The sequence below is a fragment of the Psittacula echo genome, assembly GCF_963264785.1.
Source record: "Psittacula echo genome assembly, chromosome: 25".
Classification (NCBI taxonomy): Eukaryota; Metazoa; Chordata; class Aves; order Psittaciformes; family Psittacidae; genus Psittacula; species Psittacula echo.
Genome location: NC_137760.1, coordinates 2,239,086 through 2,255,580, shown reverse-complemented (window position 1 = coordinate 2,255,580; position 16,495 = coordinate 2,239,086). Strand labels below are relative to the sequence as shown.

Below are 16,495 nucleotides of genomic sequence, written 5' to 3'. Positions count from 1 at the left end.
CCATGGTATCTGCTTCCTTTTCAATGGTCATCCCAAAAAGTGAGCGCTTTGGGCCTTCACACTTACCTCTGCCTCCCCAGTGGCTTTACAGCTTTGTGACTAACACCCCAAATCTGCACAACATAAAGAGAGGATTGCCTTCTTGACCCAGTGGAGTTGAATGGACATAGGTGAAGGATGACAAGACCAGCAGACAGAGGGAGGCTTTCTCCAGCCTCATTTCACCCTCTCCAAACAGCAAGAAGAGGCTGGTGGGCAACACAGGGTTGCCCCAGTGTAAAACCATGGCCCCACGTCACCGCCTGCCACAGGATTTCACCTGACTCAGCCCCTTGCTTACAGGCAGGACATGCAATGCCTGCTCTTTAACTATACTCACACATTCCCCACGTGCTCTTGGAGCACTTTATTCCTGGGTTGCTGTTACAGTCAGGAAGTCTCACCAAACCCTCACTGACTTGGTCTCAACCCCAGATTCTTACCCTCTGCACCAGACATCAAGGCACTGCCATCCTGCAGAGCTGGAGCTATACTATCCAGAGTGTCTTTTCCAGGTTACCTAGCACAAAAGGGCTAAAAAGACTTGAAGCCAGTGATGGTTGGAACTAATCTGCTCCTTTGTGTTTGTATTTTACTGGTTGATTACTACACGTCGAGCATTCATCATCACACTTGGGGTTTGGGATTTAACTAACGCCTATGACTCACTCTGCCACCCGATTCCATAATCCTCTGGTTACATTAGGCTATTTCCATGTTGTTTTATATTGATAGAAGCAAAGATTATTCACCCTCAAGCTGCACACACAGAAATCACACAGCTTGTCCTAGAGGCACAGGCTTGCATCACGTCTCCGGAGTACATGGACGTAACTGGTGAAGCACAGGACACAATGCACAATGCACCCACAGCAGAACACGCTGCAGAACCAGGAAGGCCTGAAAATGGATCTCCTGCTTTTAGCACACCCAAGTTGCTCTAACTCCAACCAGAGCACGTGTTCATGTGTATATAAACATGTGTGATAGAAACCACGGAGTCCAGCTCTGAGCAAGAACATAACAAAAGCCTCCATCCCCTGCCAAAAAGCTCTGCAACTGAGCAAAGCAGATAGGATAATGCTAAACTAAACAGGTCTGCTCTCAGCCCAGACTTTCTAACTCAAAGGAAATAACAAGCTTTACTTCGTTGGGTTTGGGGTTATTGTTTTAAGCTACAGCTTAAGAGTGCCAAGTTTAAGGGACTATTTCAATCTAAAAGGCCCTGACCAGCATCTCTTAGGCTAAGCTAAGCTAAACCCTACATAGTGGGAACACAAACCACTGGTCTCTGCAGGTTAGGAAGCAGGGTCTCTGTGCAGTACTGCACAGCTCAAAGGCTCTAAAACACAAAGATAAAGTCCTTATAGTCCATGCAGGCCTAATGGCTATGAAGGAAATGAGGCCACACAAAACAAAGTACCATGCACAAAGTAAAATGCACTGGGAAGCTCCCCATGCTCATTTGCAAGAGCTCTCAGTTACCATATTCACCTGTGGCTGTAGGAGCAAACCAGAGCTTCAGAAATGTGGGGAAAGTAGAGAGCACCTTGATAAAGCATAAAGTACATTCAGGATTTCAAGACAGGAAACCTGAAGCAGGCACAAATAGCAGGAGAATCAGCTGAAAGCTGCTTCTCCCCACATGAGATACTAAGCTGATGGAAAACTCAGCCAAGCAGGTATATTTGCAACAAGATCAGGAATTTAATAGTGATCCTATGCGAAAGGAGATTATAGCAGTGACACAGCTGTAAAGAGTCATCAGAGCTCTGAGTTAAACTGAACTTACAGGAAATGCAGCTTCTCATTTGCTAAGTATTTCTAGTGATACCTTAACTAAAGAAACCAGGCAAGGAACATGGGCACAGGTTGTGGGTCAAGGTGTGCAAGAACAGCATCCTCCGGGCACAGCGCAAACTCTTGAAGAACATTCAAGCTTTGGTGGGCAGCAGCTCCATCGCATCACCCACAGCCTTCCCTCCTGTAGAGCAAACACACACACAACTGCTTCCTCCCAGCAAGGGCTGCAGCTTCACGGGTTGCATCCTACTGCCAGAGGAAAGCAGTGTTAGGAAATTATGGAATCATGGAATGGTTTGGGCTGGAAGGAACCTTAAAGCTCATCCAGCCCCAACCCCTGCCACAGGCAGGGACCCCTTCCACTGGAGCAGCTTGCTCCAAGCCCCTGTGTCCAACCTGGCCTTGAACACTGCCAGGGATGGGGCAGCCACAGCTTCTCTGGGCACCCTGGGCCAGCGCCTCAGCACCCTCACAGGGAAGAGCTTCTGCCTTATCTCCAACCTGAACGTCCCCTGTTTCAGTTTGAACCCATCACCCCTTGTCCTATCACTCCAGTCACCGATGAAGAGTCCCTCTCCAGCATCCAAAGGCAGGGTCTGCATTCACCTGGTTCAAATTCACACCAACACCAGTTCAGAGCAGAACAGCTCACAAACTCGCATTAATCCTCTGCTTCACACAGCCTGTGGCAGAGAGAATGCCACATGCAGCCCTACAGTTCCAGAGGTGTTTAGGTGTCAGGCTCTGCACTCCTCCACCGATAATCATTATAAGCAACAAGAAACTCTCCACTCAGCTCACATTTGAGCTGGAAAGAATTGGGTCTTCACAAGGTAAATTTGCATGTCTGCAAGTAAATCAAATGAGCAATTTGATTGTATGGGCCATCCAGTTTCCAGGTTCTACTGGCTTAAAAGAAGCTTCATGCTGAGCAAGTTCACCAGGCATGGAGAGCCCAGCATCTCTGGCAGCTTTGTGCTGGGTACCAAATGCATCTCAAATCACAACTGATGTAGTGGGAAGGCAGGGAAGAATAAAAGGAAACAAAACCCAAACAGCTATAAAGATACCTCTGGAGTCATGGGCATCCATTGACAACACCCCCAGAGGAGTACGTCTGCATCCAATACTGCAAAACAGTGCAAGGTGTGCAGGCAAAGCCCTGCTCTTTAGGGCTCCCAGCTCCAGCACTGCTTAAGCTCTAGTCTTTAAACATCATAAAACATCCAGCATATGTGACAGAGCAAAGGAATTCTCCCCCAGGTAAAGCAAAGGCTCTCGTAGAGCTCGTGGGTCAGGTTCTCAGCACGAGTAAAGCAGGGACACAGATAGCCCTACAGCTTTACCATAGCTCAGAATCCTAATGTGATTAGCCAATATTACTGACATAACTTAGCGACACCGCTGCAATATCTAGGCCATGACAAGAGAGATTTAGATTTAGAGGCTCTACCCTCTTCAGGGTGCTTTTCCCATAGGTAGGATGGCACAGTTCACATCAGTGTGGCCTAAACTGGGCGAAAGAACACAACCAGAAACATGCCCCACCACAGAACAGGAGCACAGGCTTTACCTCTCCTAATTGGAGGAGAGCAGGACTGGTTCGCTGAGGATTACTGTGGGGTTTGGGGGTGAATATTCCATTTGTTGGCTATGATGATCACAACCACAAACAGCCACTGAATCCCAGAACCACTCCGGTTGGAAGGGCCCTCTGGAGATGACCCAGTGCAACCCCCTGCCACTGCAGGGCCACCCAGAGCAGGGCACACAGGAATGTGTCCATGGTGGGTTTGGGATGGCTCCAGAGAGGGAGACTCCACAAGCCCCTGGGCAGCCTGTGCCAGGGCTCTGACACCTTCAATGTAAAGAAGTTCTTGCTCGTGCTGAGGTGAAACTTGGTGTGGTTCAGTTTATGGCCATTGCTCCTTGTCCTGTTGCTGGGCACCACTGGGAAGAGTCTGTCGCCATCCTCCTGGCACCTGCCTTTGAGCTATTGCTCTACATTGATGGGATCCTCTCATATTTATATAGCCCCAGGCATTTTCCCTGCATTGATAACATGAAGCAAGCTTAACTGCCTCTTCCTTCCTTCTGTGGGGTTTATATAGGTCTGGTTTAAAGCTGTTAAGCTTTATCTCTTTGCATTTTCCAGGACCCTGTCTCATTACAGGTCTTTAAGAGGCACTCCTCTCCCTCAGATGATACTTCAACACCTAACAGCTTCCACGGAGAAAGTCAAAAAGGAAGCTGTAAATCATAATAGAGCAGAGAAATAAGGGGGGCAAATAAATTAATCTCTGCCATGCAACAGCATATTAGAAGCCTAAAATCAATGAGCAAGACTCATCCTGTGCATTAACACTGCATTCCCTTTTCAAAAGCTCTAGTTCAAGGGCAGCAATAGCTTGGTCACACTACCCCATCCTCCAAGCACACAGTCAGAACACAGCCTGAACACCTCCATTTAGGGGTATTAAAGTCTCACAGTACTTTTGACAGCAATATCATAGCAAACAGCAGCTCACTAAAGGCTGTGGAGCTGTACTGGCCTTCCCAGCAGGTTCAGATGTTCACGTGGGTAGGTTTGCCAGGCATGTGCTCTGCTTTACAGGCTTGTGCATCCACTCAAATTCCGCCCTGACAGGCAGGCTTGGAAACCCAAAGCTGATAAAGCAGTGCTTTATTACTATGGAGCAAGATACACTGCCTCCAAGCAGATTATTTGGCAAAGCAGAGTGAGTCCCTCTCTTCTGTGACAATTTTAGTCCTTGAACTTCCACTGTAAGACTGGAAAAAGAGAAATTACTGGGTCATGAATAACTCACAGCTTCAAAAAATACCATTTGTTTAGTTATCAGTCAGCCCTCTCCAAAGCACATCTCAGCTGCTATTATTCCAAGCAGCTGCTAATAGCATCTGAGACCTTGTTCATCTCCAAGTGAAATCAGCAGTGCCATAAACATGCTACGGAGCATGACTGTTCGGAGCGAACATGACTGGAAGTGCAACGCCAGCAAGAAGCTGCAGCTGAAAAGCTTCAGTGGAAAGGCAAGGAAGGGTGAATCACACTGACAGGAGAGGAGAGAAAACACAGGACAAGCTGAGCAGAGAGCAGGTTGTACCTGGAGGTGCAGAGAAAAGAGACAGCAAGACTAAGGTGGCCGGGCTGGGACTGGTTATAATGGGACTTGCTTGCAAGGGCAGCCAGGGTGGGTTTATTGAGACCTCAAGTGCTATGGTAACAGCAAACTCCATTTGGGAAGCAGTTATGCAAGGATCCAAAGAGAGCTCATGGCAACAGCCAAGGCAGACATGAAGGAATTTTGATTACTATGGTAGCACTCAGACATCCCTGTGAGCAAAGCAGCATGGAAAACACAAGAGAAACCCTAATACATACATATGTTGTAGTCAAAGCTCAGGCTTGCAGGTTACATGATACTGTATGAGCTTCGCTACAGCATACGTAGGCTTGTTTCAAACAAGGTTCTTCTGCTTGAAACCCAGGAAGCAGGTTTCAGCCTTTTCAGGTCTCCCAGCTACACACTTGAGCCACAGAAGTGACATCTCACTGACTAACAGGAAAACACACATTAAGGACTACATCATATTCCTCTAGAAGAGTATATATTGATTGAAGCCTGAAGACAGCCGTGAACCTTCCAGTTTCTCACAGCACAGAGACATCTATCCCACCAAGCAGCTCTCAGGGGATTCAGTAACACTGGGTACAGCCAGGAGCACGCAGCAGCCATCGCTCAGCACAGGGAAAAAGTAAAACTAAATTAATATTACAAGAAAATTAAGCCCTACATGAAACTGGCTTTGATTCTTTCCACATGTACACAGGAGAGGAAGGAGAGAGATCATAGAATGGTTTGGATTAGAAGGGACCTTAAAGCTCATCCAGTTCCAACCCCTGCCACGGGCAGGGCCACCTTCCACTAGAGCAGCCTGCTCCAAGCCCCTGTGTCCAACCTGGCCTTGAACACTGCCAGGGATGGGGCAGCCACAGCTTCTCTGGGCACCCTGGGCCAGCGCCTCAGCACCCTCACAGGGAAGAGCTTCTGCCTTATCTCCAACCTGAACGTCCCCTGTTTCAGTTTGAACCCATCACCCCTTGTCCTATCCCTACAGTCCCTAATGAAGGGTCCCTCTCCAGCATCCTTGCAGGCCCCTTTCAGCCACTGGAAGGCTGCTATGGACAGGCATATGTCTGTCTGTTCATTTGTCAGATGTCCAGAAAGGGTTGCAGGGATCCAGAACCTGCAGTCTTGTGCCCAGAACTTACAAGCCCCGTAATTATCAGGGATTTAATTCATCAGCTCAGATGAACTTCCAGAATTGCCTGAGAACCCCAACTGACATACAATATATCGATAGATGTATTTCGAGCCTGCCTGGTAGCAGAAAAAGTTTCAAAGGTACAATTTCCTGGAACTCCTGGCATTGGCTGCAACGGGACTTCCCAGCTGGAAGTCTTGGCCTGGATGATGATACAGTGGTAACTGGTGACGTATTTCTTCTTAATCTCTGTTCTCTCTATGCAGTAATGATTTGATGCATTGCTAACATTCTTTGGTACTTTACTTATATATCTATATCTCCAAATTGCTTTAATGTATTTATTCACTATATAGAGATATTTACCTACTTCACATTAGTGTGCTTGCTTAATAAACACTGCATATTACACAGCTAGCGTGTGGTCACTTTGTGGTGTACCCAGTCTGTCAGCAGAACATGAATGCTGGGTGAGGAAGGACTTTGTGTGTCTCCTGGGGCCTGTGAATAACAGTAGCTCTGTAGAAGATACTGTGTGTTAATGATCAGCTGTAAGATTACAGCTGCTTGTATCCTTCTGAATGTGTTTCCTAAGGCAGCAGCACAGGAGCGCATGTTGGTGCCAAACACAAGTGTCGAGCCTCAGCAGTCACTGGCAAGGGCAACCAGGCACCTCCCAGGAGCATGGGCATCTTTGGTCTATGTTTGCATGATGTGACACAGGGCCCTAGACCACAATAAAAGTTCCTCAATACCGCAGTGACAAGAATATTAATGACACTGTGGTTAAAACACCAGACAAGGAGCTATTTGCATTTAATACAAGGCTTCCCCACCACTTTCCTCCACAGCCCTTATCAAATCACTGCATCTTCATGGGCTTCAGTTTCTCAGTTGTGAAACATCTTGATAAGCCTTTATTCCACCATCTGTTTGTCTGCTCTGCAGAGAGGGGAAGGGAGCAGCCATGGGCAGAACCACAGGTTGCATGCAACACATAGGACACAGGGGTCTTTATGTTCACTGAGAGCAGAGGCAGCACAACAGCTCAAACTACAACCAGTAATTCAGGTCTAGAAACAGAAGGGTAAACTCATATTCACATATTTAAGTACATCTTCTAACTCCAAAGCAACAGGTAAAGGCCAAAAGAAGGGCTCTGACTTTCAGCAGAGCTTTTCTTGCCAGTCAGACCCATGTCTGCACTACCCCTTTCCTTTTCTCTCTGCCATCCCCAATCCACACATCAGTGCTCTGGGATGCATTTCACTTCCTTGCAAACATAACCAATACAAAAAGAGCATCTGAACCAGCATGATCTCACCAGTTGATAACTGGGACTGGATTCTTGTGTCATCTTACATCCACTGACTTGTGAAAGGGCTGTAGTGAATATGCAGCCACCAAAAAGCTTAAGTCAGAACACACTCAACTTTGCAAGCAGCACTTGCTGAAATCCCCAGGGACCATTCAGTCCACATCAGCTGCCCTCCAACACGGTCACGAGCATTCTGCTGACACTGCAAGGGGGAAATGAGGCATAGAGATGTTCCATGAGCGTAGCAGGCACCTCTCAAGTGTGTAAGTTGCCTAACAGGACATCTGCAGGACTCCAGTCAAAGCAACATGGATCCTAGGAAGAGGAAACCCATCCCAACCACTGGGCCATCCTTATCTCTGCTTACCTCCTACCCTTACCCCATCTCTCTCCCCACAGAGACATGGCACTGCCTCTTCCCTCCGGCCAACACTCCCTGCCTGTCAGTGCTCAGTCCCAGAGGGGTGATTATCCTTGTTACTCCCCTAATCCCTACACATCACCCATATGCTGGCCTAACAAAAGATGCTACAATACCCAAGAGGAAAGGCAGGTATGACAGCACACAGCACATGCACACACACACAGATCCTTCTCTTAAAAGGATATTATTTTCTTTAGGATTTTTACCCTGTCTTTCACCCCCCTAATCACTTACATACCCCCTGGTATCACTGACCATTACAGCAGAACCTAAGGGCCAAGAGCAGCCACAAATATCTCCTTGTGACCACACTGCAGTTGTAAGGCAGGGATTTCCTATTGATCCAGCTCACCCCTCCAAAGCCGCAACTGAACACGGGAGGGAAGGTCTTTATTTCTGCGGCACTTGCCAGTCAGAAGCAGTTAATCCTTCAGAGGCTCATGACAGGTAACTAAGGTATCACTGACTTAGCAGGTAGGTTGCACAGAGAAGGCACATAGAGCAATTGGTCTGTGCTACAGTGCTCCTCTCACATCAGCACTGGTTATTTGTGTTCATTTTAAGCATTTTAAACCACTTTGAAAGTCAGAGTTTGATATTGCCCACTCCCACAACATCCAAATAGCTTCCATCTACATCCAGAACAGCAGTGAAGTCTCAAACACAGGTGTACCCCATGAAACCAAGGGCTTCTCTTGCTTGCTACAGCATTTGGAAGAGAAAGAGCTGTTCAGGGAAAGCCCACACAAACCAGGCCACATCGCGCTTCCTCTGGAGCATTCTGTTCTTGGGAGACAAGCTCTGGGTTTATTTTACTGCTGCCATTAGAGCTGTGTAGCAAAAGCACACGTCAACCTTGCAAGCATCATTTAGGTTACAGAAGTAAAGGAGAAACATGCTATCATCTGGTGACAGATGTGCACTTAAACAGCTTCAGAAGACCACGTATTTTACTATCACACCCTTGAGAACAGCATGCCAGACTGCTTTTTAAGTTCACACAGGCACATTTTGGGGTCAGCTCCCTATTACAGCCCTACCAATATCAAACAAGTAGTAAGACCAGCATATTCCTACCAGTGAATGAAAGAAGATCAGATCTACCTGTCCTCATCGCAGCTTCCAGCACAGCTCTGGGGTAGATGTATATGCATGCAAAGTCTGGCTTGGGGAGCTCAGCTGCTAATGGCTTCTTTTATTTTTAATCTGTGAGATCACCCATCCCTGGTACATGAGTTGTTTCTGCAACATCATGAAGCAAAACAAACCACATCTTGTTCCACAAGATGCCTTTAATGCACTCCTGTGACACACAGCCCAAGGTCCTGGTGTCAACATGGGTTGTGCCACACAGCAAGTGTAAATGTATGCCCAAATCATGTGTGCCAAGAGCATCCCCATTGAAAACACAGAGGCAGAACTGGAGGGAGAACACAGACTGCAATTAAAGCACTCAAGCTGGAAGGCCAGAGATCAATTCTGCACTTGGCCACACGTACTCTTCACCTTCATATCTCAGTATATTATTTCCCAGCAGCCCTAAAAGGAACAGAAGGACATTTCCACTGACTGTGCCAGGGCTCAGATACTCTGGCAACAGGGTAGTGAGAGCTCCTCACATTAGAGGAGCTGCAGCAGCTCTCCTCTGCTTTCATTCTATGGCATCATACTGAGGCACCTACAATAACCTTCACTTCATTTAGTGGCACCTCCTACAAAAGGAGAAAACGAAAGTTTCCCTAGTGCTAAAACCCACAAATGAGACAGACTTATCCTGCAACTGTGTTTCACTAAAGCCTTTCCAAACCTTTTCCTTATAAACCTCTGTCCGTATTGCTCCTACATTCAGGAAAGTACAACAGCCAGTACCTGGTTTAAGGAGGTGTTATTCCAGTATGGTATCCAGAGGGTATCCTGTGCTTCCCTTCATCCATTCCTGGAAACAACTGAATTGGTTACCTCTTCTTACCAAAAGATAACTCCTCCATAAACTCAGTTTGCTTATGGCATGTTTTTCCTCAGAGAATTCCCATCTCCTTCCACGTGTGAAACACGAGTAAACACTTGCTTGGTGCAAAGAAAGGTAAATTGGTTGTGACTTCTCAGAGGAGAAGCAAGTTCTGTGGCCGCTGTTCCAACAGGCACAGCCTAAATCACTATTTGCACTGGGAAAAGCCACCTTCCAAGGAAGCAGCTTCCAGTTGCAATGCGAGTGTACAGCACCTAGTCAGTCCTGCCCTTATTAGCCATGATTAATGCAGGTGGGTGAACTTGGAAAGCAGCAAGTGCTAACCCCAAAGTGGATTCCAGCTTGTCTTCAGCACATTTATAACTTACCACCTGCTCTCTGCAACTGCTGACAAGCTCCTGTGCAAAGGGGAGAAGGGCCACAACACAATGAGAACATGCACTGCCATGAGGTTTTCCTTAGATCCAAAGTGTCACTGCTGGGGTTGCAACCAGAGGTAACCTGTTCACACATTACCACTAGAACACTCTGCAAGACCCATGTTGGAGAGTTAAACCCTGTCATTTCCCCAGTCAGAATCCTAAACCTAAGCCTTCTTACACTAAGGAACTGACAACTTCCTAAGGCTGTTGCAGGACTGCTTGAATCAGAAACTATTTTGTTTTAACACGCAAAGCTCTTTCCTGGGAGACTGACTACAAAAAATCTCATTTCCCCATGACTGCGGAGGGCAATCCCTGCCATTAAATATACTGATGGAGTACATTTAAGTATATCTAAAGAGAAATCAGCCACCCCCACATACAATCCCAGACCTATTTTCTGACATGTTGCATAAAGCTTAGAAGTGAGGCTAGATGATGCCAGTCTCTATACTATACAACTTCTTACACAGTTAAACCCATTAACCCCTTCCTTTCCTTTGCGGTTACATCCAGGGACATGGCACACGCTCTGCCCCAGCAAAATCTGTGCTGCTAAAGGCACCTGGGACACCTCAACCTTTACCAAGTAACTCACTGGGGATCCTTCACCAGTTTGCCTGGCTTGTGCACTCAAAAACCCAGACTACTAACACAGAGGAGTCAGTATCCTACCTAGCAGTGCAGAGCACACATGCCCTGCCTCACAAGGTACACAGGAAAAGCTACATTAAAAGAATCCCACATCCCATTCCAAGAGGAGAAACAGTTTCATTCCTAACCCACAAGGCACTGGCCAGCTGCTTAGCAGCTGGCACTTGGCAGAAGCTAGAAGTGACAAAATGAACTTCAAAGTGATGCCTTCAACCCAACCATGCTGGAACTGGGGTGAGCCCTCTGCAATTAAGCCCAACCACACATCCAGGCAGCCCAGGGGACCACCTTCCCCCTTCGGTACAGGTTGTGCATGACCAGGCCCTTGATGAAACCTTCCCACAGTGCCCATCCTTTCAGCACAGAGTAAAACATACAGCTGGCAAATTGAAGCTGATTTTACATTGGTTTCTAATGCCCACTATTGAATGCTTTGAAGTGGACATTAGCCAGCAGCACACACAAGGCATGTATCTGAAACACATTCTGACAGTTACTAAACTGAATCCCCTAACTTATATATTTTAAGGGGAAAAGACTACAAGCAGCACCTTCAGAAGGATACTACTAAGGGAAAAAGCAACTTTTCACAGAGCTGAAGAAACAGCCTGCATCTTTTGCTGGGAGTAGACCAAGACTAACAAAATCCCAGCTCAAACACACACCCCATCAATGCTTTCGTACCTTGGATCAACTCAGCACTCCCACACCACTGCAAGTACAGATGGTAACACAAAGCATAGCCCCCCAGAAACTGGATATTGGGGCAACCCCATTGGACTGAGGCATCCAATTGGATCACACTGGTTTGGTTTCTTTTCACAAATGAAACAGTAAGATAGCAAATACCTCCTGGGCATTCACCTGAGCTCCCTGAAACACCAGGCACCTTCCAAATGGGAAGTCGAGCCCCCTTAGAGTTCCAGTATGAATGATGCCACTGACTTTTAAACCTGACCTTGCAGAACTCCAAGGCCAGCAGTGCTGACTTCCCACACCACGTCATCCTCATGCAAACTTTGACGGGAATTTCTCCAGGGTTCTGCTATTATATGGATCAGAGCAAGACAACTACAAAAACTCAACTAAGAATCATTTACTGCAATGTACTTGTAAGAAAGCACTGATTCATCAGTATAACATCATCACAGACAAACAACCATTCAAGTTCCTGATGTATTATTCCCATCCACTTCCTCCCTGCCCAGGAAAGCAAGTATCCAGACAACTATTTTTAAGGGGGTGTGGAGCTGTACCTAACCGCAGCAGATATTTTGGGGGATCACGTGGAGACATTTGCCATCTGGCTCTGTGACTGCATCAAGAGCTCCCATCCTGGGCCAGAGAACGCTCATCCTCAGCAGGGTTGCTCAGCAAAAATTGAGAGGGACCAGCCACCGCTTGATCGAGACACGTAAATCCCAACACTTTAACTCCAAAAGCTCTGGTTCAAGCAGTTCCTGGGGCTTGCAACTCAAACCTCCCCCACAGTATCCATCATTTCAGTCTCTTTTACATCTCATTTCTTTTCTAGGCTCACATGATTTGGCAGTCCTGGGGTAACAGTCAGATTTGGTGATCTTAAAGCTCTTTTCCAACCTAGTTGATTCTACACTGCACGAAAACACAGGCCTCTCCTCTCCCTTCTAAAGCAACAGAGATGCTTCTTTCCCAGACAGGATATTCCTCCTCCACCAAAGCGCTTCCCAGTAAGCAGAAATAGCCAAGACTTCACAAGTTGCCTTTTTAACACTGCTGAACCACTAAAATTCACTGCAGACACAAGGAAGTTTTCCAGCCAAGGACTGGGACATCAGTAACACAGGGACCAGGTTGCCAGAGAACCCCTCAGGTCTGCAGCTGAGTCAGTGGAAAAATGCTGTTTACCAGCACTTGGGGAGCACCCACAGCTACACCCAAAGGCCAGAAGCATGCAAAGCTGCTTTTGACCCACGCTGCCTCCCCAGATGATCTACCTTTCGATAAAGGAAATGGTATTTCACCCTCTGTTCCCATCAACCTGCAAACCTACAAGCCACCTTGGTCCTGTCCCCTTGGAGACTTCACTCAGCACACAGAACGCTTTTGGACTGCTCACACCAGGAATCCAAGTGTGAGAAAAACACCTGCGTAGCACATTTCACCAGAAGAACTTCTTTTGCCTTGTAATGTGGCCAGGAAGAGAACATAGCACCCATTTTACAGGTCACTCCTTGCTTGGCTTGGGCATGCAGATCTAAGGGTTATAGCCCACCCTAGGCCATGCTTCATTCCAAAGGCTGACCAAGCAAGCAGGAATCATAGGGAAAAGCCCTCAATAAGCAGCAGCTCCTCTGGGACAGTAAAGTATAGAGGGGAAGCATGTCTCCTGTGCAACCTGTGCTTTTGTGGCTGTAGCTTAGGGCTGTGGAGCAGAGAGCCCAGTGACACACGGGCTCATTTCCCAGTGCTGTCAGCACCAGGGCAGAACCTGCCAGCACATTATTCATCAGCAAAGAAAGCCTCTGGTTTCCCATGTTACCAGGATGAGGCCAATGTGTGCTAAAGAAGACTGTGACAGCTTCTCAGGTTGAGCTCGTGTAGTTCTTAAGCTTCTAAGGCTTTGGAAATATCAGCCAAGGCAAACCTATAATGCAAATTTCAAGTCAAGAAGGAAAAGATCACTATAGTTACTAGCTGGAGGCCTGGTGTTGGTGCTCCTCTCAGCTCAGCACGCAGAACATATCAGAAACCACGTCTGAAAGATGGTCACAGCTCTATTTTCTTCCACACTGTGGTGGCTCGTTACAAACCTGAAGGCACACGGCGTACACAGAGTCCCTTTCCCATTTTAGGGCTTTTTCTCTGCAGAAGCCTACACAGGTCCTCCCACTCCGCTCTCACAAGCAGCTACCCCCTCCCTCGCACTTACACCAGCAAAACATAACACTGTTTTGACTGGGATTGCAAAGGAGATGGACCAGGAGGAGGCCAACGTCTCTCTGAAGGTCGAGGCTAAGGTTAGCAGCCAAAGCCATGCAGAAGGTTCCTTACATCCCAAGCAAATGAAATGGAAAATGATAGTTACAGCAGCAGCGCTGGCTGCAGTTTAAAAGATACCACCACTAGCTTGCTGCACTGCAAGGACTGGACATGCAGAGTTTTATAACCCCTACTGTTCATTTTTAGTTATTTAATTGCTTGATTTTGACACCTCCTCCAAAAAAAACCCCAAATACACCCCAAAAACCCCCAAACAATTGGGATTACTGCAGAACCCCACACAAATGGAATCCCTCATCCCAAATCATGGGTAGCTCTACTCAGCCTACCTACGTGCATGACATTATCTACAAGGAATTTACTCCAGTGCTTTATTCCTCTCTGCTTAAGATAGGAAAGGAGGCTGAAGAAAGTTAGAATGAAGGCCACTGCTTGCTTTATTTACAGCACCTTGCTCTGCAGCGAAACGTTTGCCATTTGATTTGGGTCTGGTTTGCTGTAGGGAAGGTGGGGAACGATTAACTTCTCAAATCCCCTCAGTTTCTAAAGCACTTTAAATAAACCCCATCAAACCAAAGCCAGCAAACCCACACTGGGTTTCCATACGGGAAGACCACAAATGTCAGCTTGCAGGTACCACTTCTGTCAAGGACAATACAATATATGAGGAGCTAGGGACAGACGGGGAGGTGGAATGCATAGGAAAGGCCAAAGCCTCCCTTTTCCAGCTTTGTGAAGGGAGAAGAAGCAAAGGCAGAGGCCCTGGGGTCTTACCTTCCGCCAGCACCTCGTCCACCGTCACCTGGTGCCGGCCGATGCTGAACACCCGCCCGATGTACCCGCTGCCCGGGCCGCCGCTGCCGCCGCCGCCGCCGCTGGTGCCCGATCCAGGGCCAGAGCCACCCTGCTCCCGACGCGAGTCGAAAAACTTCTTCATGTCTCAGGAGGCAGCAGCCGCCTGCGTGCGGGACGATGCTGCTCTGACTGTCCCAAACCCCCTTCCCTGCTCCTGCTTCCTGCAGCCCGGCAAAGACGGGGTCCGGGGCCGAGCGGAGAGGGTGGGGGGGATTCACCCCTGCAAAAGCACAGCGCGGAGAACGGGAAGGGCTTGGAGTTACCCCCACAGCGCGGCCCGGGCCGCCGCAGCCCCCTCAGAGGAGGCCCGACTGACAGGGCCCCTGACACGGCCCCCGCCCGGTATCTCTGTGCGGGCGGGGGGTGCCTCCATGCACCCCGCAGCGGCGCCCAGGGCCGGCCTAGCCGCAGCCCCAACGGCTGCCCGCGGCGGGTCACGGCGGGGGCCGCCTGCCGGCAGGGCCCGGGGCCCGCATCGCTGCCTGGCGGCCACTGAGCCCGTCAAAGACCGACCCCGCCGCCCGCCGGCCCCATCCGACCAGGAAGTGGGCTGTCACAGGAAGTCCCGGCTGCCGCCGGCAGCACCGCCCCCTCGCTTCTCGGCCGGGCCTGAGGGACCTGGCCCGGCCCCGTCGCCTCCGGTGGCCGCTCCCGCCGGCGGAGCCCCCGCTGCCCGGTAGCGCGGCTCCCGCCCCACAGCGCGGCGGTGGGGAAAGCGCCCTTTGGCAGGGGAGGGTGGCGGAGTAGGAGGAATGGCGGCAGCGGCTCGCCGCGCGGCACCATGGGAGTTGTAGTTCGCAGCCGCAAAGCTATAGTGGCAGCCGGGGGGCGGTGCCGATGTGAGGACTACAACTCCCACAGTGCAGCGCGGCCCCGCCAGGGCGGGGAAGCGGAGGGGGCGCGGGTGGGGGGGCCGTGACGGGAGACCCCGGTACCGAGACCTCCCCTCAGTGCGCCCGGCCGCGATGGGGGCTCCGGCCGCCCCAGCGGCATCAAGGGGTGCCCGGAGGCCATTTCTTCCCTTCGCCGCGACGGATGGGCATTAAAATCCTGTCAGCGGGGAGCCGCGGCCCGTGTGGACGCCTCGCCTGGTGATGGTTATTATATCTGTTTTCCTGGTAGTGTGCCTAAACTTGATGATGATGATGATGATGATGATAGAAATAATAATAGCTCCCCTGTGGTGATATTTCGGGACCTTGGTTGTCTTCACACAGGCCCTTCAAAATGCCTCGTTTGAGAGCCTCAAATCAAGTATAAACGAGATCCCCAACCCTCTAAACCCTTTGAGTGCTTTAAGCCTCGCAGGTGGGTTTGTAAAACCTTCAGTTTACCCTAAATTACATCTTTCTCCTCCCCACCTCACAGAGCTGACAGCAAGATGCTCACAAGCAGCCACACTGCTCATGCAAAGAGCCGGAAGCCTTTGGGTCAAGCCTCAGAGCAGTTTTGTTTGAATCTGATGGAATTTACTTTAAATGCACTTTGGTTTCTTTTCAGCCTCTTTTTTCCCTCAGAAGTGAGGAGATTTTTCCAGCCGAGAGCTTCCACGGCAGCTGGTTCATTCCTGCTGGGAAGGCCAGAGCTGGGATTCCAAACATTAACGTTCAAATGGGGGTAAAAATTGGTTTTCCCAGCCTGCACCCCTAATGCATAAAACCCTGAGGAGTGCTTGACTGCCACAGAAGCGCCTCCAGGACAGCACTGCTCTGTCCTCCCCTCCGACTGGGGCAGAAGAGGAA

At 49.0% G+C, this 16,495-nt stretch overlaps 1 protein-coding gene across 4 annotated transcripts in view; it reads right to left on the bottom strand.

Annotated features, from left to right (window-relative positions):
- Window positions 1-15,272, bottom strand: part of AAK1 (AP2 associated kinase 1) — a 77,364-nt gene extending 62,092 nt beyond the window's left edge. For all 4 annotated transcript variants that reach the window (XM_080634338.1, XM_080634335.1, XM_080634336.1 and 1 more), the window contains exon 1: window positions 14,673-15,272. In XM_080634338.1, the coding sequence (XP_080490464.1) occupies window positions 14,673-14,835 (163 nt within the window). In that variant the 5' untranslated portion in view covers window positions 14,836-15,272. The remainder of the gene's footprint in view (window positions 1-14,672) is intronic.
- Between the last annotated feature and the right edge of the window lie 1,223 nt (window positions 15,273-16,495).